The sequence below is a fragment of the Fukomys damarensis genome, unplaced genomic scaffold (genome assembly GCF_012274545.1).
Source record: "Fukomys damarensis isolate Sample0158 unplaced genomic scaffold, DMR_v1.0_HiC HiC_scaffold_4, whole genome shotgun sequence".
NCBI lineage: Eukaryota > Metazoa > Chordata > Mammalia > Rodentia > Bathyergidae > Fukomys > Fukomys damarensis.
In genome coordinates, this window is record NW_022900916.1 from 2,378,343 (window position 1) to 2,404,038 (window position 25,696).

The 25,696-nt window shown below is 42.4% G+C and overlaps 1 protein-coding gene across 1 annotated transcript in view; it reads left to right on the plus strand.

Moving 5' to 3' along the window:
• Sema3a (semaphorin 3A) overlaps positions 1–25,696 on the plus strand; it is a 396,022-nt gene that overhangs the window by 190,149 nt on the left and 180,177 nt on the right. The window contains 1 exon segment of the mRNA XM_019209424.2: positions 24,489–24,680. Within this exon segment, the coding sequence (XP_019064969.1) occupies positions 24,569–24,680 (112 nt within the window). The 5' untranslated portion in view covers positions 24,489–24,568.

Here is a 25,696-nt window from a genome sequence, read left to right on the forward strand (position 1 = left end):
CCCCATCCTTTTTTTTTTTTTTTGTAAAGATTTAAGGGCTCTGCTTGTACATTTAAAGAAATTCTATTTAAAGACTGTCTTATAGGGGAGTCTATGACAAAATGTGTGATCTCCTACACCTCTTCCGCTCCCAACAGCTCTCTTCTTAGTCTGTGTTCCCTTACCTGAATTGTGTGCTCTAGGGATAGGGGCAAAAAATATGCCTTACTTCATGGTCGGCTTTCAGTTCTTCACCCCTAGAACGCTGAACACTCTTCAATATTTGCTGATAGGTTATTTTCCCTCTGACTTACTTAAAGGGTATTTACTATCTTTCTAAAGGTTCTTCCACAACTCAGATCTCCTTCCTGTGCAGTATGCATCTTGGGGCTGAAGAAGATGCATTTTTATCTGGCTTTCAGGGATGTTCTCAGGGGAGCTTTGCCACATACCCAACCAATAAATATTAATGTTTAAACTTGGCATCCGTGACTGTTTAAGTGCTTCTCAGAAATTAGCCCATTAATCTTCGTGCAACTGCTTGTGAAGCAGACAGTGAGCTGTGAGTCGCTCCCACCTTTCTCTGTGATCCCACCCCGCTGCTTCAGGTCTCTGCACTCTGAGCCCTAGCGCCCCGGGCATCCCCGCTTTTCCTAAGCACCCCCTCCGGTCAGTGCCCAGTGTCCAGCAGCGGAGGACCCTGGCTCTGAGGAGGTAGTGGTGACACAAGGAAACCTCCTCTCCAGTCACAGGCCACCGACCTCCGGGCCTGGGCTTCCTCTGCATGGGTCCCTGTTTCCTGAGGTGCCCTGCCGGCCTTCAAGTCTCCTGCATGGCTTTTCCCTGCGTCTTTCAAAGGGAATCGCCTTATTCTGTTCGCGTAGATCAGATTCTTCAGTATGTTTAATTTCTTCCCACAAACCTAGATGGATTCTCCTTACCCTGGGAGAAAAACCTACAGCATCCCAAGATGAAGTACAGTGTATGAAACAGGATAAAACGGTAATGACTAAATTACACATGGCTCCTATTGTACAGAGCCAAGGCCAGAATGAGATCCTTTGATCATGTTAAATCTCTCTTTATGTACGATACTTTTCTAGAATTCTATTAAATCTGAAACTGAGAATCATGAGACATACAATTAGAAGTCACTGATTATAAGCCTGTGACTGTTGATTAGAAAAATTAATTCTAACTTCTCTGGGAAGCACAATGCATGTAATGTTAAAGTATTTTTTATGAAACCTACAAGAAACTGTCTCTCATTATGGTTTTTTTTTGGTACCGGGGCTCAAACTTGGGACCTTGGGCTTGATAGCACGTGATGGAACCACTGAGCTAAATCCCTGGCCCCTGACTCTCATTCTGTACCTCATGGTTCATTTCTTTCTCAACTCTGCTCCTTGGTAAAGCTTTAGGATTTCTTTATAGGTCCTCGAATAGAGGAGATAGCAGATTGAGCTGATTTTCATAACAGGGATGTGAGAGCCAACTTCTTACACACGTCCTCAGCAGTGCACAGTCCCAAACATTCACATTTCAAGGGGAAGCCAGGGCCGCAGTTACCTTCTGCATGGGTAGTGGCCAGCTATGGGGCATGGCCTGTGCTGTGCAGGGCATTGTTCCACCAGAGATGACGGGTGAATGAGCACAGAGGTACCACCCACCTCCCAGAGGGCAAAGTGACCACAGGTATTGGTTAATTCATTAGTGGTACTTGTAAGTGTGCTCGAGGTGCCCTGAATTTCATCTTCCCACATTCAGACAACTCAGGAAGGGATGGAAGGAAGGGGACTTAGGCTGTGTTGACAGGTGGCAATAGTCTGCAGTGTACAGTTTCTTGGAACCCACCTTGGTGCAGGGCCTTTTCAGCGTGATGTCTGCTTTTGAAAACCTAACTTGACCAAAAGATTAAGCGACCTCTTTTGGAATATTTATCAGAAAACTCATTATAAATAACTACATGCCCTGAAAAGCACCTAAAATATCTCTCTGTCATAAAAGGGAAAAAGCATTGGAATATTTTCCTTAAATTTTCCATAATTTATAAATATCAATCTTTGTTTATTGAGTTGAGCTATCAGATGGAAAAAAAACATGCATGCCCAATTAAGGAATCTAATCTATAGCTCAATTTTATGGTCTCTTGTATCTTTTGGGATAAATGAGCTACTTTTAGATTAATGTTGCATAGAAGATAAAGAATCAAAAGCAAAAGTTAAGATCAATGAGTGAGCCAAAGTTGGTGGAAAATGTGTAAGAAAATGATAATCCAGTTGTTTATCCTTAAGATCTGAACAATGCACATTTCTATTGAATTGTTTGATTATCTTATATTATTTCTAATGTGTTTTTATAGACTCCTAAAAGATGTTCTTGGTCACACACTTTTATGCACACAATGGTCTTTTTTTAATATATATATCGAGGATCGAACTGAAGACCTCGTGCTTGCAAGGCAGGCACAGTGCCACTGAGCTAAATCCCGGCTAACATTGGCCTTGGTTCGGCGAGCTTGTGTTTTTGTGATTGGCCTCACATATACCTGGTGTTCATGGCAATAGGAATGGGAAACAGGAACCTCACAGTGTTCTGTGTGCGTTCTCAACTGGACTCACATAGTTTCTATTCCACTTCAAAACTATGATATCACCTTGTATCTCCTGGAGTTCATGATAGTCAAAATTCCCTGGACGGCATGTCAGTGTCATTATCTTCATTCTATGTATTGGTTCTGTATGTTAAGCATGTTTGTCATGAACTTATAAAGTATTCCCTTCACTGTCTGCATTATATAAGGTTAAAATCCTGTAACAACTGCCTGATTTAGATATAGAAGCGCATTACATATTGAGATGAGTTTTAAAACATAAATAATGAAATGTCAATATGAGGCTAGAGCCTTTGCAAAGAAAGAGGCTGGCTATGCCCAGAGCCCCAGAAGTCCAAGAGCATGGCTCTGGTGTCCCTCGGGAGCCCTTCCTGGCTCCTGCACATGTGGCAGAGGCATCATGGGAGTGAGCTAGCATGGTGGGCAGTGCAGGCAGAGGTGGGAAGTTGCTGCTTCCTGGAGCACCCATCCTAACAGGAGCTGCTCCCTCAGGGAAACCAGCACTGACGCCACTGTGGGCAGTGCCCCCCTGGGCACCACCTGCTCTCAGCACTGCCACTGGACCCCACTGTGCTTGCAGAGGCCTCAGGAATCACTCATACGTGTACCCAGGTCCTTCTGCCTGCTCCGCACATGAGCTGCAAGCCTGGCTGGGAGCCTGGCTCTGCTGTCACCCTGTGCCTCACTGTGCCCCAGGCTGCCTTTCCCTGCCCCACTGTCCACCTGCTGACCATGTGCAAGGCCCTGCAGTGCCCACCCCGTCTCCAAGGTGGCACACAGAGGGAGGTCCTGTGCAGTATTCGCCGATCATGATACTGGTGCTCTTGGTAGATATATCCAAAGTCATTCATTTATTTTATTGTGTCTCTGGCCTAAAAGTCATTGGAAGTATTTCTCAAAACAACAAGTAATTCTGCCTCATACCCTTACATCCAGAATCAGAAAATTTTTAGTAATCCCCACAAATCTGTATTTTGAACGAGCTTCCCAGTGAAGTATACCATCACCATGGATACTGAGGACCGGATCGCTGTCCCCCGGGGGATAAGGGGGCCTCATCCTGTGCGGAAAGGGTGAGTCCATGGGCAAATGGATGCAGCCCAAACGTTTTTATTTAGGACCACGAAACCTTTCTACGTGGTGAAATAAAATACAACACATTAAAACATACAACTGCTGCTTACATGAAAAGTGTATATTATTGTTTGAGAAAATCTATATAGTGCTCACAGTTAACATGAAGTTTTAGAACCACAGTAACCAATTCCATACAGGTTGGTCTTTCTTTTCCAAGCCATGCAGTTATGCTAAATTGCCAATGTCATCTGGGCCTTAAACATGGGGGTTTTGCTGCTGTTGTCTTCACCTCTGTATATCTGCTGGTCACATACAGTGGGTAATGTGGCATGCTTGGATCAATCAGGGCCTGCAAACTGATCTATATCTTCAGCCCTTCTTTACATTTATTTGAAACAGGTTCTTGCTAAGTGGCTAAATCGCACAGGCCAGGCTCCAGCTTGCAATCTGCCTGCCTCAGCTTCCCAGATATACACATGCCGGTTGGCAAGTACCCAGGCTGGTTTCCCACCTTAACTACTGTGAATTATGCCACGGTGAGCATGAAACATGCAGGAGTGTGTGCACCATGCAGTCTCTTGGAAGTGGTATAGGGAGACCAAATGGAGACTGAATTTGTGACTTCTGAGGAACTGCTGCTCTGATTTCTACAGTGGCTGTCTGGCTTCACCTTCCCACTAATAGTGTACAATGGCTCCTCTTCCCCCCTCCCTTGCCAGCATTTATTTATACTTTTGATGACAGCTGCTCTGACCCGAGTTAGATGGAACCTCAATTTACTATTATTTTCACTGGTTCAGCAGCCTTCAGTTAGTGACATGGACTCACTGTCAGAATCCCAGTGTGAAACAATTGCATCTCCTTATAGGGGCCCTGAGCACACTGAGGGTCCTCCCTAACACATTTGTGCAAGTATTTTCCAGGTAAGCAAACGCTACTCCAATTAATCTGTTTGACCAAGGCTTAATCCTCAGTTTTCTGTTGGAGCCCTGAGTAAGGATAGGCAAGTCCTTCCAGACGTGGAGAAGCACGGCACAGAGGGCCTGGTGCAGAGATGAGTCCAAAATACAATGTGATCACACCACCTCCTGTACAGCTGTGTCCTCTGCCGCTTGGGGAACAGAGGAACCAGTCACAGGAGTGTGAGTGCTTCCTAAATGAGGCAGTTGTACAGCGATGCACTGAGGCCCTCATGTGTATGTGTCACCAAAGTCTTACTATCAGCAAAACAATTTATTATTTATTTCCATTACTAAATAAAAGCCCAGTGGACAGCATAAATTCAAATTGAAATTTTTATTAAGAATACAAAATAACTAGCATATTTGGTATGCTTAGCAATCAGTACATGTTTCTAAACATGCCTAGAAATTATGTAGTCTCAATTTTATAAACTATTAAAAGACTTCTGCTCCTTAAAAATTAAGTAGTTTTCTTGAGATTATTTTATCTATTGGGTAGATAATTTTGTCTTAGGAAACAAAAAACCTAACCACTACTTCATAATAGTTCTTATCCTAAATTCAGAAAGTATGAAATAATTCCATGTGAATTCTATCAAGACTAAAAATTCAAAGTCTCATTTAACTTTTTAGATTGAAGTAATATATGTTAGATATATAACTTTATATATATATAACTTTGAGACACAACTCTTTTTTGTGATGAAATTTCTTCATTTGTTGGCTCATCGCTAGTATTAGAAAATCTTCTAGGATCTGCAACCTTCAAATCCAAAAACCATAGCAAAAAAATTCAAAATATGAGAATTTGAATGTAAAGAATTTTAAAATTGAAGACTGATTTCATCTCAAAGACTCTTGTACAAATGCAACACTTAAGAATTTTTTTGAGTACAAATCTGTGAAATATTTCATTAAATAGTACATCGATATTTAAATCTAAAGATAAAATTCAGTTGACATTCTGAGAGCTACCTCTTATTCTTCAGTTGAGGTAGGAAACCCCTCGGTGATTTCACAGCTTTATGAACATAAATATGATGTTCTAACCTTACTTTAATGATGAATTATCCTTTTCCTAGTTTATTATCGTTGGCATAAAAGCAAAAATCAGACACATTGTGGAAATGTACAGTTATCACCATAACGTTGAACAGTTTTTCTTAGTAAGCATAAATGGAATCAGAAACTTTAATAAAAATGTCTACTTTAGACTTGGGATGAGGGTAAAATTTGCCTGTAAATACCCATTTTGTTTATAACAATGATATTTTCCTCCCTGATGTATATCTAAGGTTAAACTTAATTTTCTTTTCAAGATGGCTCCATGAATACACTGTACAAATGTCTATTTTCTTGGTTTTCTGTCCTCATTATTTAAATAGTCCCTTATCATTCATTGCATGGGTATTTCTGTGACATCTCCAGAAAATTGCAATGATATTTATAAACATGCTTTAAAAATATTTTAAATATTTGTAATTTTAAACTATTTGAATAGCACATCTGGGTGGGATATATTTTTGAAGTTATTTTGATGAAGCGTTAGGAGGTATGCAAATAAAGCTGTATTTAGAGTTGTAAAACTATTGGTAGCTGTGTCTATAAGTCCCTTCTTACTGAGGAAAATTGGACGTGAAAGGACAGCGGGTCATAAAGAGCTGTTAGACCTTGAGTTGAATTCTTCCTTATTTCATCTTCCTTCCTTCCGGGCATCTGTCCTTTGTTTCCCGAATTTTCTCGTTCATCTTTTAAGGATGTTGTCCACGCAAACACGGTAGCACAGGGTAGACTGAGCAGGCCATTTTATTTCGTAATATTTAGGGTGGAAACTGGATGTTTTAGATGGGCCAAGCGTGCTGGTCAGCACGAAAGAGACGGGCTGGCAATGTAGAAAAAATAACTTCCCCTCTCCACAGTCATGGAAGACGAAGCCCACCCACAGGCATCATCGACACATATTTGAGTGTTCGTTTTTTATTGTCAGTTTCTCTGACTCTGGAAATATTTTGACATAATTAATTCACTGGAGAGGAGGGAACTGTAGCGCAGATGAATCGATTGGCTTTCACTGGAAATACTTATGAATGGAGCCTAAACTCCCACGCGAGCGTCCGCGCAGAGCGCCGTGGTCTCCGCGCCTCGCGTGGGGCACACGCCCGTGGTGCCAGCCTTCTCGCTGTTATTTTGAGTAGCTGGCTGTTTGCCCCCTTTGACAGTTTGTGAACATGATGAATAATTTAGCATCCATGCGGCTGCTGTTTTGGCAAGATTAATATGAATGGCATCTCCACTATTATTCAGACGGATTGCAAATGGGGGAAGGGAAGCAGTACCTTCGTCCTTTGTGCACTGCTTTCCCCAGACGCCTCACAAGGAAGGCGCTGCTAAATGCACCAAGTCCAGGGAAGATGACGCCCTGCTGATGCTCAGGGCTCCGAGGACCCTTTCAGTAATTCTCGGTAGCGATTTGGATGCGGCAGCTAATTGGAGGGTCTCCTCGGAGTCTGCCAGCTGGACGTCCATACGTCCCCAGCCCGGTGGCACCTGTGGGGACGGAGTGCAGCTGAGGCCCGCGTCACCGCGATGGCACTGTCCCTCTGGCACCACCGGGAGCAGGACGGCCACACAGCTTTCTTCTTATCCACGGTGGTGTGACTTGTAATCTAAACAAAAAGTATAATTCAGAGTGAGAAAGGGGGAGGCCTGGAAAAACACCTTTAAAAATATATTTATCATAGACGCTTGATACCTTCACGAGGAGAGCTCCAATGACCCGTGTCCTTAAATAAACCTGAAGTACAGAGTATTTGTAATACCAGTGGAATCCCTTTGTATTTTTGAGACAGGGGTCTTGATACATAGTTCTACTGAACTCAGTCTGTAGCCTAGGATGGCCCAAGTTCCATGATTTCTGCTTGACACATAAAGATAATACTGACTTCGAACGCGTGCAGTGGAAAGGAGGGCATTAGTTTAGCTTTCTAGGTGGACTCTGCAGGTGCGGTGCTCTCCCTGAGTCGGCGAAGAATGTCACCCATGCTCCCTCCATGTGGCTGACCCACCCTGGGTGCTGGGGGATGGAGGGAAACCAGCGAGGCACAGGCAGTGTTTCCCCATGCGAGGAAACAGCCCCCTGTAAGTGGGAGGCAAGAATGTCACCCCAGACTCGGGAGCGAGGGGGCAGAGAATGAGCGGACAGACAGAGCTGTCGTGCTGGACAGGCTGGCGGGGTCAGCACCCTGCCGATGACAGTGACATGAGCTGGTGGCTGTCTGGGAATAAGGCTGCTCCCGGCCTTTGGCTGCTGAAGACCAAGAGTCCTGAGCGCGTCTCTGCTCTAGAAACTCTTCCAAAGTGAGAAAAGAGCACATGTGGTGTCAGTCGGCTCTTCCCGTGTGCAGGTGCGACTTTGTGGACGTGATCTGACGTCCGCTACTTCGGGTCGGTGTGCTGATCTAACCTGACTTCATTCCAGTGTGCTGTATTTCCCAACTTTCTCTCCCTGTCAGGGCTCTTCTTGCCTCCTCACAGCGGCAGGAGAAACATCACTGCCTCCTTTGTCCGCAGTCATCTTCAATATCCCGAAACTGAAATCCGGAGTGATGCCCCATTATTCCTATTTGTCAGCATTTTTCACCAAAACATCTGCCAGACTGGTTCATTCCCTCATTTCTTCATCACACATTTCAGTGTGCAGAAGAGGGGGAGCTCACCAGGCACCAAGGGGAGACTTGCTCCACTGAAACTGCAAAGCACACACAGGTCCTCCTTGGGAGCAGAGGAAGGAGGACGTTTGTTCAATTCATAGCATCCTGTGATACAGCATTCGAAGTCCTTGTAATCGCTGAGGACAGAGTGTCAGAATCAGGGAAGGGAGCACGTAGAGGAGGTGACATGGACAGGTGTGTGAAAGACAGAAATGCATTTGAAAAGAATATCTGGGGTTTCTCCTGAAACAAATCAGAGTTTTCTGTCCGCAAGTGAAATCCCTTCTACAGCCTTCATGGCTGCATTCAGCCTGGAAACTGCATTTCCTTGGATATTCCCTCCCTGGCCCCCACTGTCTCATCTGCCTTGCAGGAGGTCTGTGTGGGAGAGCGAGGGGGGTGATGGCCGGGAAAGCCGTACCAGAAGGGATGTGCAGAGCCCCTCGAGAATCAGGTTACCATCTTGCATGCTCCCAAATGCAGCTAAATGCCTGGTAAAAAATCACCACTGACATTTGTATTAATTGGTACTAGGCTTAGAGTTATAGGATAGAGACTAGGATAAATTAACAGACAATTATTTTCAGACTGAAGTACATTCTACTGTATCTCTCTCCCTAGAATTAAATCGATGGGAAAAGAATAAAATAACTGATAAGAAAATTCCAACATGGAAAAGTTTAATTTTAAAATAATTCCTCAGAAATCAATACTTTTTCATTAAACAATACTTTCCTAGATGTGTTTAGAAGTGAAAAGAGAGCTTAAAAATTAATGAAAGGAATGGAAATGAAGTGTGGGTTGAATACTTTATTACCATTTTATATAGTTGTTGTAGAGTTCTTATTTTTAACAGATTTGAGGATTGCCTTGGTAAACACACACACGTGAACACACACAAGTAAAGTATTATAGAACAAGAAAACTTGGAGAAGAAAGGAGAATATAATCTGTAGCTATAACAAGAGAATAGAAAAACATAGTTTCCACACATGAGCATTAAGTTTCATATTATATCTCCCCCGTATCCAGGTCAAAAAGGAAACATTCCCATGAACTGGAAGTGGAGTATATCCATTCTTTAGTTCACCAGAGCAAGCCTTTCCTGTTACTCAGTTCTGGGAGGAATTTGTCATGTGTCGTGTGTGTCATTTGAGATGCTGACTAGTATAATGAATAGTGGCTTCACAGACATAGTAGAAGTATCCTTCTACTGCCATTTGTTACACTGCCCTACAATGAGAGCTAAGGGCATAATGCTACACTGTCACCAGTGAGTCAGTTTCTGTGAGGACCCTGGGAATGGGGAGAGACATCAAATCAAGTCATTTGGAAAAAAACAAAACTAATTTCCCCAATGAGAGGGTGACAAATGTAAACCGTTGTATGTTCTACATAGTTTCCATTTTTAAAGCAAATGTTTCAATTTTCACCCAGAATCCAGACTTCTAGGGCAGAAAACAATGTTTCTTGTCCTTTGTCATTTTGTATTTGAGAGCGAGGGAGATGGCGTAATCGGTAGTTAAGTATGGACCTTGCCTTTGGTCTCTCTAGCGAGCCGTGGTTTGCACTGTGTTCCCTTCTCCAGCTCTGCTTCTCACCAAGTCCAGCTGGTAGCCACCCTCGTGCCATGCGTGGCTGGCACTGGTCACTTTCTAGGCCACAGGCTATCCAACTTCTCTCTGGGTGTTGCTTCCCGGGTCAAAGCCGGTTTATCTGGCTTTCCTATTCAGCTTCTTCTTTCTCCTACTCCTTTACTATAATGCAGACTTCTGTCCTTGGCCTCCTTTCTCCGCTCTGTATTAATCTTCACTCCCACATACATTCCTATTTTTGCCTCTGGCATCTGAGCTTTCGAGTAATTTATCGAACTGATTACGTGTGCCTAAAATACTACTTGGTAATCTTTTCAAAATAAACAAGCTCAGAGCCGGGCGCCCTCTCTGCTGGGGAATCTGCTCCCTTGCTGATATCAGTCCAGGCTGTGCCCATGCAGCTCTCCTCATGGAAAAATGCTACAAATCCCACTTTCTGTCCTGCCATTGCCTACAGCTGGCAGTTTGCTCCTCACATGTCCCTAGTCTGTGTCTCTTCTCTTCCATCCCGCCCCTGACTGAGGGGCTCCTGCTGCTGCTCTGGACCTCCAGTCCCTGGCTTCTCCCTCGTGAGTGCGTCACACCCTGGCTCATCCCCTGGCTTCTCCGGAAGACCGTGCCTGGCCTCTCATGGCTGTGTAGGACTCACAAATGCGGCTTCATAGACGCTTTGCAGTGTGGCCCCTGCTGACTTCTCCTTTCTCTCTTTTCTTTGCAGCTGATGCTCTTTCGTTAACAAAATTGCTCCCATTTCCTGCAGGCCTTCATGGCCTCCTACGTGGTGGCTTTGTGCTTTGCTAGAAGTGCTGGCCTGACCTCCTCTTCCCCCATCACCTGCTCACGTTCGTTCTTCAGGGCCCCTCCCACAGGAAGCCTCCCATAAAACCCTTTCTCTCTCTGCGGAGCCGTCCCTCATGGGTCGGGACCAAGCAGTCTCCCTCATTTATTTTTCTTCTCCGTGGTAATCACTTAGGCGTTGGAAATGATACACAGACACTGAAGTGAGACGTGGGATCATCAAAATGCCATCCTTCCCATCAAATGTGTGTTTTAAGGTAAGAAAACGGAAAGACTGTGAAATGAAACTATAGCTTACAGACTAAATGCCTCAGGAGAAGGAACCTCTTCCCCGAAAAATGGGAATGGTAAGAACTCTCCAGAAATCTTAACTTCAGCCAAATTCTTCTGCGTCCTACTGGTCAGATTCACATCAGAAACTCGTAACTGACCTTTCTCCTAAGTGCCTACTTTAGCATTTAGTGTACAAAGCGTGTTATAAATATTTCTATTTAATAAATTAATATTTTGATATTAGGGCTATCACAGATATTTTTGGATATTTTGAATGATAAGAGTATTGTAAAACAGCTTTCTTTCACATTTTATTCCCCAACTGAAATTATAATTTTATATGGTGTAATATCAATCATCAAATTCTCCCTCCTAACCAAAACAATGGAAATGTTGCTAAAGTTGCAAATGATAAATTGAAAGTGTACTTTAGAAAACAGTATTTTCAGACCCAGAAATAACTGGGTGAAATTTAATGGGTTTAACTAATTAAGGAAAATATTGAGGCTCAGAAAAATTCATTATCCAATAACGCATAATCAACTGTGCCCACCGCAGAAATAATACTCCAGTGCGTCTCTCCTCACACTCTTCTGTGTTTGCTATTTTGTGTGGTGAGTCCCCAGTTTACAAACACTCATGTTTCAAATTTTCACAGATATGAGCAGAGAAGGTATTAATAACATTCATAGATGTGAACAAATCCAAGAAATAGCCACCTGTCTACCTTACCCTTTTAAGGTAACTATTAAAGTAAAAAGAGTTTAGTTACAGTGTGTGTGTGTGTGTGTGTGTGTGTGTGTGTGTGTAGTTTCCCTTGTATATTTGTGTCAAATCTTATACACATAAGACTTCCTTTGTTGGACTTAGGAAAGAACCCGACTTTTGAATGTTCTCCCTGATAAGCGCTCATTCCCAAGTTAGAAACTCACTACAATGCAATCCATGCATTTGAGTTGTGCACACCCATGCGCGTGCACACACACACACACACCCAGGCACTGAGAGGTTAAATACTGAGATCTTCAAGTTGTTGTCATCCATGTGTAGCAGTGTCAGGGTTCAGAAAGATCATCCCGGCCATCGGTAGAACCCAGGAATTGAGACAGGACATTCTTTTCTGTGTTGCAGCTCTGTCCCAAAGCCCTTGCAGGGATAGGCAACAAAACAGAGATATGAAAAGTACAGGACATATAAAATAAACCACTCAGAAGAAGAAAAATCTTAAATGCAATTATGAGTAGCAAAGAAGCTACTTCTCCTGATATTTAAAATTGAATCAAGATGTAAACAGACTACTTGCCTGTTACTTATAAAATTTCATACTCTTTATATTGCTATTATTTTTAGCATTGAATACATAATATTTCTTTCTGGTAACAAGACTGAGGTGTTAGTGTTTACCTCAGCATGCATTTACAATGCAGTAATCTGAAACCCGCCATTTTCTGTGTCCTGAGAGTCTGATTGCTGAAAATAGCTGTTATCACTTTTTGCAAATCTGAAATCTGAGAGTAATTCTCCAGAATAAGTAAATGGGTCAAAGCCAAGTGTTCCACTTGTACTTGAGATGCCAAAACTCATACGTGAATTTGTATCATTCAAGGAAGACAAGAAATACTTTGTGCCACTCTACTGGAAACTATGTCTGCCTAACTGAACACTTCTCTGAAAAGACAGTAGGAATTACTTTTTGTCTGGGTTTTCCTGTTTAAGCTCCAGCAGCAGAGGATCGCAGCTGACTCCCGAATGACCACGCCTGACCGTCCTTCCCATGTGACAGCGAGCACCCATGGGGAGGATGTGCTCATTGTCTCTGAGTTCCTTTCATATTAGCACAGTGCCTGGAAGAAAAGTTCAATAATTCATTTTACTTACACTTACTGTGTACACATGTGTATATGCAATGCGCTCATGTGTGTGTCTATACATGCATACACACGGGGACATCTGTGCATCTATAAACACGTCACATATACACACACGATGTATGTGGATGTGTGTGTTTATGTGACGTATGCGTGAAAGAAACAAGAGTAAAATGCTTTATAATGTCAGGAAGAAAAATCCACGTACGTGCTATCTTCACAGTAACTCCCTCCTCTCAGGTCCTATTTATATACACAGCCTTCACTCCTGCCACTGCTCCTTTATTGTAGAATAACTGGAAAAGTCTTTTTCAACAGCCCTGTTGACCTCCTGGGAAATCAAAGACACATTTTTCCACACCTATTTGTACAGGAAAAGGACATACTTCTTAAATTTTAGAACACCCGATTCTTAGCTTATCCTTCTGAAAACTTGGAAAAATGAAAATCATTTATTTCAAACCTATCCTTAATGAAATTATATTATGTAAGGATATTTCATCACCCTACTGAAATTATTTTTCTACACATCCCAAAAGAATACAGTAATTTTTCAATTAAATGTAGTTTCTGAACATAGTTTATTAAACAGTTTTTAAGTAAGCAAACTGGTCATTGATCAGTTTCTTGAATTGTATGATTTCTTTTTTATATACTTCTTTGTGGGATCAAAAACATGCAGGATACTTGGAATCAAGGTTTGACAGAGTGGATTGATTTCTGAACATCTTCAGAATTTCTCCTAACTCCTCTGTGTGCTGTTCTTCTAAACAGACCAGTTTGACACCCAGCTCTGCGTCTTGCTGCCCACCCCACTCTGCCTGTCCCTGGGCCCTGCAGAGTCAGGAAGTCCTTCTCTGGCATTGACTGGGAGCATCCTCTGCAGAGAATGAGGTGAGGAGCCCCCAGGAAATGATCCATGGGCTCCACCTCCAAGGACGACCTGCCGTGGGGCAGGGCTGCCGGGCACACGTTTATGAAATAGGCTCTGTTCTAAGCGGATAGTGGCACACTGACGTACCCCAGTCACAACAGAGGAAAGAAATTTAACTCACAGTGCACAGCCAGTGTCAGAGTATGTACAGTTAGAGTAACTGGTTCTGTGAGCCTTAGCACAGATGTGGGTAAAATAAGGATGGTCACATAAGAGGAAGAGGAGCTCGAAGCAAGATGTTCACCATAAATATTACATTATACATGGACAATACACCACATCTTTCCTTTTCATTTCTGTGACAAGGCACTCATTTTTACATTTGAAGGAGAAAAGACCTGTAGAATGTATTTCAAACCCACATAATGCACACAAAGAGGAGCAATGAAGGAAACCCTTTTGAGTAAGTAAAAGGTCTCCCAATTTCTACAACAACCTGATCTAGTAGAGAGAGAGTTGGCTTATTTTCCCCCCTGTCCTAATACTTCCAAGTGTACATTTGCTGTGCAGAGTTTAACAGAAAGAGAGCCAGAGTGGGATGGATGCCATGGTGTCAATCATGTAATTTTTATGAAAGTTTTCAGAAATTGCAGGAGGCAGGGGAAACCCGATCTTGCTTCTGGGGTGGCAAACAGCCCACCGCTGTTCGATAGCTAACGTGCCACGTCCTGCATCTTGTTAGGTGTAACTCAATCATCTCCATGCCAGCAGCAGGGTCTTTATTTCCACCCCGCCACTCCGGACTTCAAGTAGACTGCAGCTTGCATTTGTTTAAAGCTACAAGGCGATTATACCTATAAAACAGTTAGTGACATTTGAACTGCTTTCTGATAGACTCGATTTAGGAGGAGACTATTTGGCTTTCCACATTTCTTCGATTCATACTCGAAAATGCCATTCAATATGTTAAAACAACAGCATTTTTAAGGAACTGCATGTCTAACTTTAAAAATTCTGTACAGGCTTGAAACATGATTCTTTCTTTAAAATCTACTTTATACCACTTCCTAAATGTAGCCAATACTTTTAGGAAGTTTTGGAATGGACTGGTACTTATGCATAGAAATTATAATTCTGGTTAGACTGTTGCAGTTTTATCTCGATATGTATTGCTGATTTAGGACTTCTAGCAAGCATAGTGAAAAAATAAACATGAATCTGAATTATTGGGTAAATTAATACAGCACTTTATCTTATGAATCTAAATGGTATTTCATGAGCACTCATTTGTCAATGTGAGAAACTGATAGCTGGGTAACACGAATCATTGTCATGTTTTAGTCAATAGATTTAAACAGTGATACTACAAGTAAAGGGGAATGTTCCCGTTGAAACTATTATGGTACAAATTACACCAGGATGGAAAATGAACGTATTTACCGTCCCATCAGGATTCCCTTGGGTTCTGAGAACAGCATGAAACAAAACTTATTGGAGAGTTAAAACAGTAAAGAGAGCTGTTGGCCCATGAGTTGTAATGACTTAAAATGTAAAGAGTAGCAGGAGATATCCCATAATAATCGTACAGGTGTTTCACCTGCTGGCCTCGGCTTCTCTGCTTCCTAAAGTTAAGCGTGACCCTTCTCTGGGAAAATAATCTGCTCTGAAACACAAATACGAACTCACGAAGCTTGCCACGTAGGTAATTAAAACCCACTCACGTTAAGGATTCAGTGCCAGTAATGGGTCATCGACTAATTTAAGGCTTGATTTGCCACAGAAGATGCCATTCTTTCCACCGCATGCATGCGGAGGATGCCGGGCCTCCAGCCCACATCTTGAGGGCGGTTACCTGCGAGAGGCGGTGCTCCTCGCCCCAGCAGCCTGCGCTGGGAACTGTGGCCCCGTTTGCCCACTCTGCAAGGGTTAATGCAGATTCTCTTAGGCTTTGTGATCAAAACTCGATGTATAAACGTGGAGGGTTTAACACCTAACATGGATCTGTCCGGAATGGGAGGGGACGGAGAGGTACAGGGATGGGGGCGGGGGGAAGGGTGAACAGAGGAAGTGAGATGCGTCTGTAATGCGCCAACTCCACGGCAGGAACATAAACAAAACGTACTGCAAGCACAAATAATGAAAAGAAAAATAGAAAAAAGATCTAACATGCAAGAAAGGACAACTTTCAAACCATCGGTGAGATAGCAAACTAGATCATCCTTTTCATTTTAATCTTTGCGCTGCCTACTTGAGTCATTCCAAAGAAATTACCCCTTCTTTCTCTAAAAGGATGCTTGAGAACCCCTGCTTCTTCTGCCAACACCGCAGGATGCCCACGCCCTGACTTCATCTTGGGGACCCGCGGGTTTGGCCACACACTGGGATGGCACCCCCCACACACACACACACAGGACATGTTTTTGTGCAGTCAAAAACCATTTTGTGACCCTGGCTCTCAGATGTCCTTGTGTTTGGCAATGACAAATGTGATACCAACTAGACAGCCATGACAGAAGAGGGAGAGGACCACTCGCATCTCTAGACAAAGAATCTCAAATTTATATCCTATTGCTAAAAATGGTGATCTTTGATTTAACCCAGGAGTACTTCTGCCCCTAGAGCACACATAATTTGTGGTGCCTTATTTCCTAGGAGTTTTATAAACCTTTAAAAATATTTTAAATAAAAAGTAGACCTGATTACCACTTGGAAACTCTATCCATTTACAAACTACAGCATAGAATGCTCATTTAGTTAATATCTATGTGACATCATACTGTGATTCTTTACAGCATATGGTTAGAACTGAAGAGAAGACATTTGCTTTTAAAGAAATATACGGTGGTATGAAAATAATAACAACAGAACATGGAAATTTTCTATGCTCAGGAGGAAAAATGTATTTTCTTTTAACAACTATAATGTGGTTATTTTAGCAGCATTATAAAGGAACAAATTACACTTCCTTCTACAGCTGTGTTCTATGTCCCAACACATACCCAAGTGGAAAGCATGAAACACTAGTGTAATTATGTCTGAGAAGGAAGAGTCTCAACCTATTTATTAAAACGGGGAGATTTCTGTAGCACAATATTCTCAGTATCTAGCATCCAGTCCCCCTGCCTCAATAATTCATTAATCCATTAATTAATATGTTGCATTATACTCTGTGGTGAATACTGAGCTGAACACTGAAAGAAGTAATGAGAAAAAATAGTTTCTATTCTCATTGAGATTACAGTCTTCTGAGAACATGTTTTATGGTGTAAAGCAGTGAGCCATAATAGATGTGTGCACCTCACAGCACAGAAACACAGGAAGAGAACTCCCAGAATACTTGCAAAGTATTGTGAAAAATTATGCATGGTTTTATGGAACACACAAAGCAAGCTTGTATCCCGAATCCCTAATGCGAAATCCTGAGATAGGCAGATTAGTTTGGGGGGAATACAATAGCCTGTAATCATCAGTAATCCAACAAAATATGTGGACAATCTGTCATCAGCTAGAGTCTTCCATAATAATGGGGAAGATATTACAAGAAGGAATGAAAACAGATACAGGAATTGATGAAGAGAATATAGCTGTAGAGCTGTATGAAAAAATGAAGAACACCAGCCAAAATAGATACAGAAAGATTTATAGATGGTCTGTGTGATTGTGGTAGAAAAAAAAAAAAGATAAATTGGCCCTAGGGCATGAATTACTGGAAATATATATCACTATCCTCAAAAACAAATCAAAAAGTTTTACAAATCAAAATGACTGGTACTTAGGAGAAAAACCTCAACGTCATTGATTAAATAAAAAGTATGAAAGACAAATCCAAGAAATGCTAAAAGTAAAATGTTTCAAAGGTTGCTGGACTTGACAGTAAAGAAAGGGTACACTTTACATGAAGTCTATAAAATCCACTTAGCTGTGCTGGATAGGACTCTGTGGCGGTCACTGAAAACTGGCACTGACCAACATGTTTAGCTGATGTGTTGTCTAAGTTCTGGTCATTTGGGTTTAAAAAAATAAGACCACCAAAATATCTGCTACTTTTTATTATTTAATTTTTAAGTTTTACTAATTAATTAATTTAAAATTATTTGGAAATTCTGCTTTGATGTGTATATGCATTGAGAAAGGACAGAATCTGGCCAGCCAATGTGTACTACCTCACATAATTATCATTTTTGTGGGTGAGAACAATTCATAGCCAATTTCTTACTATATATACTATATATATGAAATACTATGTAAAATTATATAGACTACATATTACCATGTTGCATAATTATACAAAACTTATGTATACTTGATCAAACTAAATAATTCTATAAAAAATAGCACGTGTCACTTTTAAAAATTTATACAAGGAAATTTTCAGTCATTATTTAAAATAATAAGTTTAAAAATAAATGAGCATTGGGCCAGGGAGTTAGTTCAGTGCTTCCACCGCCTGCTTTATAAGCACAAGGTCACAAGTTTGATCCCCGGTACCAAAAAATAAAATAAATAAAAAAAAATAAATGAGCATTTTCTTAGTTAAGTAACACATGTCTGCTTATTGATAATGCTTTAATTGAGATGATAAGCTTAAAAACAGCATGAGAGCACAAGTAGATCTACTGGACGTTATTTTTTCTGAAAAGAGGGATTATAAAATTCAATTAGAGATGGGAGACTTTTGAGTGCTTTAATTCACCAAAGACGTATCAATTTAAAAGAGAAAACAAGGGCATAATCCCATTGTCATTTAAATGCTCAGCTCAAACCTTTTCACAAGGATCTGTAATTTAAGAAGATGCAAAGCTAGGCATTCTGGGTGCTATTTCTCTCTTCTTTGATACAAGAGGGAGAAGAAAATGAACTTATGATGATTGATTCTTCAAAGAGATTAATTTTATGGGTATGCCTAAGGAAAAATGGGAAACTGAACTTTCTGCACTGATTATTGTTAATAATAATAATACACCATTGCTAACTAATTAAAAAAGGCATTTCCTAATCTCTCTCTCTCTTAAATTAACAGCTGCTTTTATAGCCATGGCAGTGCAGTGGAATCTGGAATATAATTCTACTCTCACACCACATACACAAAAAACCAGGGCAAGGTATGGACCAGAAATGAATGATGGTTTACGCTTGAGGCAATACAGAAAAAGAAAGAGTAGCTGAAGTCTTTCTCTGGTGCTTGCAATGTGGACAAGTCTGTGCCTTGAAGAGTGGACTGCTCCGGGTTCTGAGTCACTCTCCATGGTGGGCTTTGCTCTCACCAGAAGCGCTCACGGGTGGGGGTGTCATTCTGGGTGACATTCCGCTTCCTGTGGTCATCAGCTCCACACTCTTTAGTATTTAAAGTACAGGGAAGGCCTCTTCTAGGGGGCAGAGGTGGGAAGAGGCTTGCTCTGGGGTGCAGCACTGCTGGCCAGGGGTGACAAAGGGAAATCCCACGCATCTGCTGTCTGAGTCAGCGGCGAAGCCTCCGTGCTTCAACCCCGCTGGCTTCTCCACTTTGCTTGTTTCCCACAGATCTGTGTTTGCGTGTCCAAAGGAGGTGTGTGTTGTGTGTAACTAGTGGGCTCCAGCCTGTTCATGGCTGGTATCCTGGGTCCTGGGCATCCCCCTCATGCCAAGCCCGTGCTCCTCAGCAGTAGCACTGAGATTTTTTTCTCTCTCGAAAGCTTTCTGGTTGCATTGGGGTTGAGGTGGAAACACTCACTTTAGAAACAACAGGTCTTTGCAGTGTTTTGTTGTTTTTTAATATATCGGCCCTCGGGGGACACTGTATTCAAGTGTCAGATAATTTAACAAAGCAGCCGTAGAGAGGACAACCTCACGAAACACACTGAAAATGCATTTCAGGACATTTTTGGAACTGTGGATGTATGGGATGGAGTCAGGGAGATGAAACACGAAGGAGGCCAAGCAGGTTGCGTTCCTGTAAAGGGTCCTGGTCCTGGAAGTCACTCGAAGGCTGCCTGGAACCTGCTTTCCCCAGCCACCCTTCCAGCCCTCTCAAGTGGACTAACCCCAGTTCCTCTAACCAAGCTGTCGTGGCAAAAACTGTTCATCGCCAGCATCTTCCCTTGTACATTCTGAAAACCTTAATCACCAGGTTCTTCTTGAAATGAACAGCAAGAAAAATGCAACCCTTCAGATAGTTTCTTATCTCCCTCTGAATTAATTTCACATTTATCCCTCGAAATTCTTTTGAACAACAAGGAGTCTTATCTTCTGAGGCTGTATTTGCTTTACAATATCATAAACATTGATGTCGCAAGGAAAACACACACTGTCTTTTTCAAAGTGTCATGAACTTACTCCAGGCAGCGGACAGGATTATTGTATGAAACCCTCTCTTCTCGGGGCGGATGGGGCTGTGTGGGTCGGGGGTGAATGCTTCTTAGAGGCTCAATTCCCTTTCCATTTTCTAGTTGCTCTCTCAGCTCAGGCTCCGTAAGGGTCAGATCGTGGAAAGTAGCTTCATTTCTGAAACATTGCTTTTAACCTGCCACCCCAGTTCCCATCCACCACTGTACTTCTTAAATAACTAGCATTTTTCGCTAGAATGAATAATACATCAAATATTTAGTTTTCCCAATTAATAGGATGTCTTCTGATCTTCTGAAAAATTTTTTCACCCACACAGTTCTCTTTTGCGGGGGGAGGTTCAAATTCCCTGTGCCAGCAAAACCTCATTAAAAATGAATTTCAGCGTGAGTATCAGAGCAAGGGCACAAGTTCGACTCTGACATTTGCTATAATTCTGTTGATCATAAGCCTTTCTCAAGTACTAATGAAGCAGTCCCTTGCAGAAAAAAATAGCAGTCAGTAGCAGATGTTGGGTGGAAACTAATACAGTGTATGTTTTTTCCTATGACTCGATAAAAAAACTCCTTGGGAAGAGTACTGAAATTTGGTTTTAGTATTGGTTCCTTGTTGACCTGTTTCTTAGTAGAACTGATTAACCTCACTCTGCAATTCCTAACTCAGTGAATTCCTGCAAGAGGCACCGACTTCTGTGGATAACTCTCACTAGGGAGAGCTGGACCAGGGCCTGGGGGGTGGGTAAGCTTGTTTAGCCACCATTTTAGTGCATGTTATCCATTAAATCTTTTAAATACTTTTAAGACATGCATTCTCCTTATTTCCTTCTATCCACAAATACAGCAAGTGTCTTTCACCACTCATGGAAAGATTCAGGGTGTTCATAACCTAGGAAAGTTCTTGGAACGTCATCTCTCCAATTAGAACTTCAATTTCTGCTCTTAAATCATGATGTTTATTGCCATAACTAGTTCTTCCATGATAACAAAATGCAGTGGTTGTTTAAAAACTATATACACTGGTTTCCAATACATGGAACAAACTAAAATGACTTTCCAGTGAAGAAATACTTTAATCTTCTGTGACTACCCAGGTTTTTATTGAAAAGAAAAAAAAGAAATAACTGACCTTTTGTGAATTTGGAAGTGCTGAGCCTCTGGAAAATCGAGCTCAGCAGCACAGCACTGCTCCCTGTCCTCCATGGCACTGAGGAGTGGGCCCGTGGGCCAGGCTCAGAACCACCAACTCACTGCCAGCTGTGAATGCGCATCTTCACCACCCTTTCAGGGAAATCTGGCATTCTGGCAAGAGTGACTTGTATTTGAAAACTTGAAAGGCTAGAAGACACAAGGAGCTCATTGGCAAAGAGTCTTAAGTAGAGTACACGGTTTAGATCATGGCCTAGAGAATGATTCAAGATAGAGTGTTTGGAGGAAGACACGAGGGATATTTCAGCTGTATCTTAGACTCATTGTTAGATCCAGGATGAGCTGCTGGCTGTCAAGAAGAAGCCACTGCACATAACATCGGAGGCCACCAAAGCAGGTACACAGCTTTCTCCACCCCAGGGCCACACATTCCCAGGGAGGAGACACCAGAGAAGGGTCAGACTCACCATCCCATCTGCAGCCAGATTCTGGGGGCTCTGAACAACACCACCAGGTCCCGCCTTGCACCCACCCAGGCTGAGCAAAGGCTTATAGTGAGTCACTTCTCAGGCGTTTGGGAGCAGACAAAAACTGCAAACAGCTTCACTGAACCCTGCCAAAGTGGAATGAGAAAGCAGCAAAAATGTAAGAGCCCAAATGCTTTTTCAAGTAATTTTTAGGTATGCCATTATTTTATCTTTCTTTCTTCTTCTTTTTAAATCCCAGGTAAAATATTTATGTGTGGCTGGGCTCTACTATTTTGTGATTAAATTGGCTTGCTACAATTAAGTCTAACTTGAAGATTTACATTATAACTTTTTAAAATTAAAACATATCTACCAAAACAAAGAAAAATGTAATTGAATATATTTTACTTTGAGGCATCTGAAAATACAAAGCTGATTTAAAATATTGATGGTAAGGAACCTATTACATATAAATAAATACATCAAAGTTTAAGAGATGCGTGTTTGTAAATATGGGGATATCTTTGTGATCAAATTCTAGGCAAAACATTGAATTCAGTTGTGTGTTTTACAAAATGAAATAACTGTTCTGATTTTGTGGTTCAGAATCCAGATTGCATGTTTTTCTTCCCAGTAGCCAATGCCAACCCTCCCTATCTGTCTTACAACTTTTTTATTTTTCCTGGAGCACATTGAATGTTTCAAGAGTAGACGTTGCACAGGTGAAGTGGATACACTTCTAATTTTTCTTATCCTTTTCATTTTGACCAAAATCAACTTGTCCCCTCACCCTATGTAATAAGACGGACAGTAAAAAAGACACCTCCTGACATTTAAAACATGTACAAATGAAAAAGTGCAAGTAGATGGCGCAAAGAATCAGCCCTGGATGTTTCAGGCAGCTGGGAGCCCAGGCCCCAGGAACCACCAGAGGGACGCTGCAGACCAGCTGCCAGTCCTCACGCCTCTGTCCACTGAGCAGACCTGAAAAGTGCTCAGGATAACAAGTGTGGGAGGAGGAGGCTCAGCATCCTTACAGGGCTACCAGATCAAAAGGCTGCAGACTGACAAATGAAGTAAGGCTGTTTGATGAGTCAATCTGGGGCGGAGAGAGGGCATCCCTGCTCCCCTCCCTGCTCCCCCTTCTGCTCCTCCCCCTGGTCCCCACCCCCTACAGCTCCTCAGCACCCTAACACACACAGGAGCAGGGGTGACCCCTCTTTCCCTGTTAGTCTACCGCATGAAGTCAGGAAAGCTGAGGGACAATATTAGGTCATTTTATATGCAATTGCCAAACTGCCTTCAGCAAGTGATTGTGGTTTTAACTGTGAGACCCTGCTCTCTTTTAAGCCAAGAAATTTCCGTCTCATTGAAGTTGGGTTCCTGCTGCTGCATCTCAAGTGCTGGGGCAGCAGCTCTCTCCTCTAACCCTGCTCACACCCTAAAAGTATATCCGCTTTGTGGAGGGTTGAAGGAAAAACCTGAGAGAAAACTTAGTGGCAGAGTCCTGCCCGCCTTAGTGAGCCTCCTGGCGTTGCAGGATCCCCTGGATACGTGGCATGTGTGTCCCCCAGAAAATTTAATGACCCTTCACCAGCTCACGCAGACACAGAAGTGTTCTTTACGCTGGTCCTTGACTCTCAGCAGGGACTTTTGTGAACTTTGTTGTCTTCTCCTGACCTTGAAGCCCAAACTAAGGAAGTGGCTTTTTAATTAATGAGAACCAATGCATTAAAATGTTAGCCAGCACCTTCCGGGAGCTGGGGAGCTAGAGATATTTTAAAGTTTTGAGTATCCTTTTGAGAATCCCCTATTGTAATTTATAATTCTCGGTGGACCTATATTTGTCTTGAACTGATTGTTAAAATGGGCTTTACTAGGAATTTCTTCCCTGGAGTTGCAGCAGGGCAGGGGCTGGGCTGGAGGCGCCCTTGCTTTGCTGGGAGGAGAGCACGTCCCCTAACAAGGCTTTAAACCCATCAGGGGTTAAAGTTACACTGAGGAGAAAGCGATCTGTGTGGGTGTGCACGCAGACACACACACACACACACATGCACGGTGCACAAGTTCCGCAGCAGTGTGTATGGAGCGTGAACTGTACATTCTCTAGGTAGCATGATTCAGATTCTTTTATTCAACATTGCACAGAAAAATGGCTATAAAACAATGCTTGCCTGGGGAAGTAAATTTATAGCTACATGCCTTTCACAGGCTCGCTGGAGGGCTGTGCTCCCGGCTCCGATCTGGAGGAGAGATGTTTTCCGCATGTGTGTGACAGGAGGCGAGGGGAGCAGAGCGTGCTTGTTCGCCCATTGTCAGCCGGGCGGGGGTGGGGGGGCTGGGATCGGGGACCTGTGTTCTGCGGGATTCTGTGTCTTCTGGGCTCGTGAGCACAGGAAAAGTCTGCACTGTGTTGCTGGGCTCTTCCTCTCCCCCTCCCTCTCTCTCTCCCTCTCTCTCTCCCTCCCTCTCCCTCTCCCTCTCTCTGTTTCCCTTTCATTCTGCTTCCCCGGAGCCGAATGCAGCGGCAGCCAGCAGGATTAGTGTTTGCCACCAGCTATCAGAGGAGCCCAGATAAAAGGACCTGCTTCCCACCACCACTGCCGCAGCCCTTGTTAATTTTTTTCTTTCCACACAACAGTTGTGCCTCATTATCCAGTGCCTGGCTCGATTTTTTTTCTTCCTGAGGGTTTGAAGTTTCTGTGCTTCAGTGACTGTAGCAGAGGAAGAGAAGGTGGCGTTGCCATTTGAGCTGGATCGGCTGCATTTATGAATGAAACTGACCTAGTCACCTGTTACCTCCAGTTTCCAGATTGTTTGAACTTCTCTGGCCGCACAGCACGGGCAGGAAGGCGGTGGCAGCAAGGACTGGCAGTGCCTGCAGCATGGGTTGGCTGGCCAGGGTGGTCTGCATTTTCTGGGGCGCACTCCTCACAGCGAGAGCAAACTACGCACACCGGCGGAACAATGTGCCCAGGCTGAAATTATCCTACAAAGGTAAGTGCTGGTTTTCCTCCTGTTTGGCTGGCTTTGTAATGCATCTCCCCTTCTTCCAACTCCCTCCCCATCCAGACCCTCAAACCTCCACTTAGCTCCGGGAGCCTCTGTTGGTTATGGTGATCTCTGAGGCCATTTGAATACTTTTTAAAAAGAGCAGCTCTTCTGTTTGATATGTGACAATTTAAGTGCGAACAAAGAGCATTTAATCATATTTTCCAGAGGAGCCGCATGCTGGGCACATGCAGATCTGTGTGTCTTATGATCCTATCTCACGTTCTGTTAATTTTTCTGACTTTACTATTAAAATGTCGTTTAAAACAATACTAGTGCAAAAACGGTCTCTTTATAGATGTGCCTGCCCGACTTAAGAAAAATTGGAATGATGAACTGTATTTCTTAGTTTTAGACAAGAAATGGTTAATCACCATCATGAATATTCAGCTTGCTCAAATCTGACAATCAGATGCTTAACATAAGCAGTAAATCGTGGTTTGCCAAGAGAATATAAACTGGAGAGAACAGGCTAGTTTTTCCACAGTGTGTTATGATTGTACAAAAGACTGTGTATTTGACTAATTGGTGTCAAGCTAGCCTTTGAAATATAATGTAATTTCATTCCATCTGCACGACAGTGAGAACTGAAGAGACATTACTCTCTAGCTACACAGTCCTGTGAACTTCTTTTTTTTTTTAAGTATAAATTTAAGAAAGAAAAGCCAACCTCACCACATGGTACTTTATTAAAGTTTTATGTATGTGCTTTCTTTAAATAAGGATTTTTTTAAAGAAAAAAAATCTACCTCTGATTGGATAGATTTTATGCACTGATGTGTAATGCAATACTAAAATGATTCCAAAATGATATATAAATAAGTGACTTTTGCTGGCAGACAATATTCATATAACTCAGATATGATTAGATGAAGTTAAAGATTAAATTAATTTTAACTCCAGCAGTTTTACTCCCTAAGGTGCTGGTTTCTGAGGGGTCTCAGGTTTCCAGGCTTGGGGGT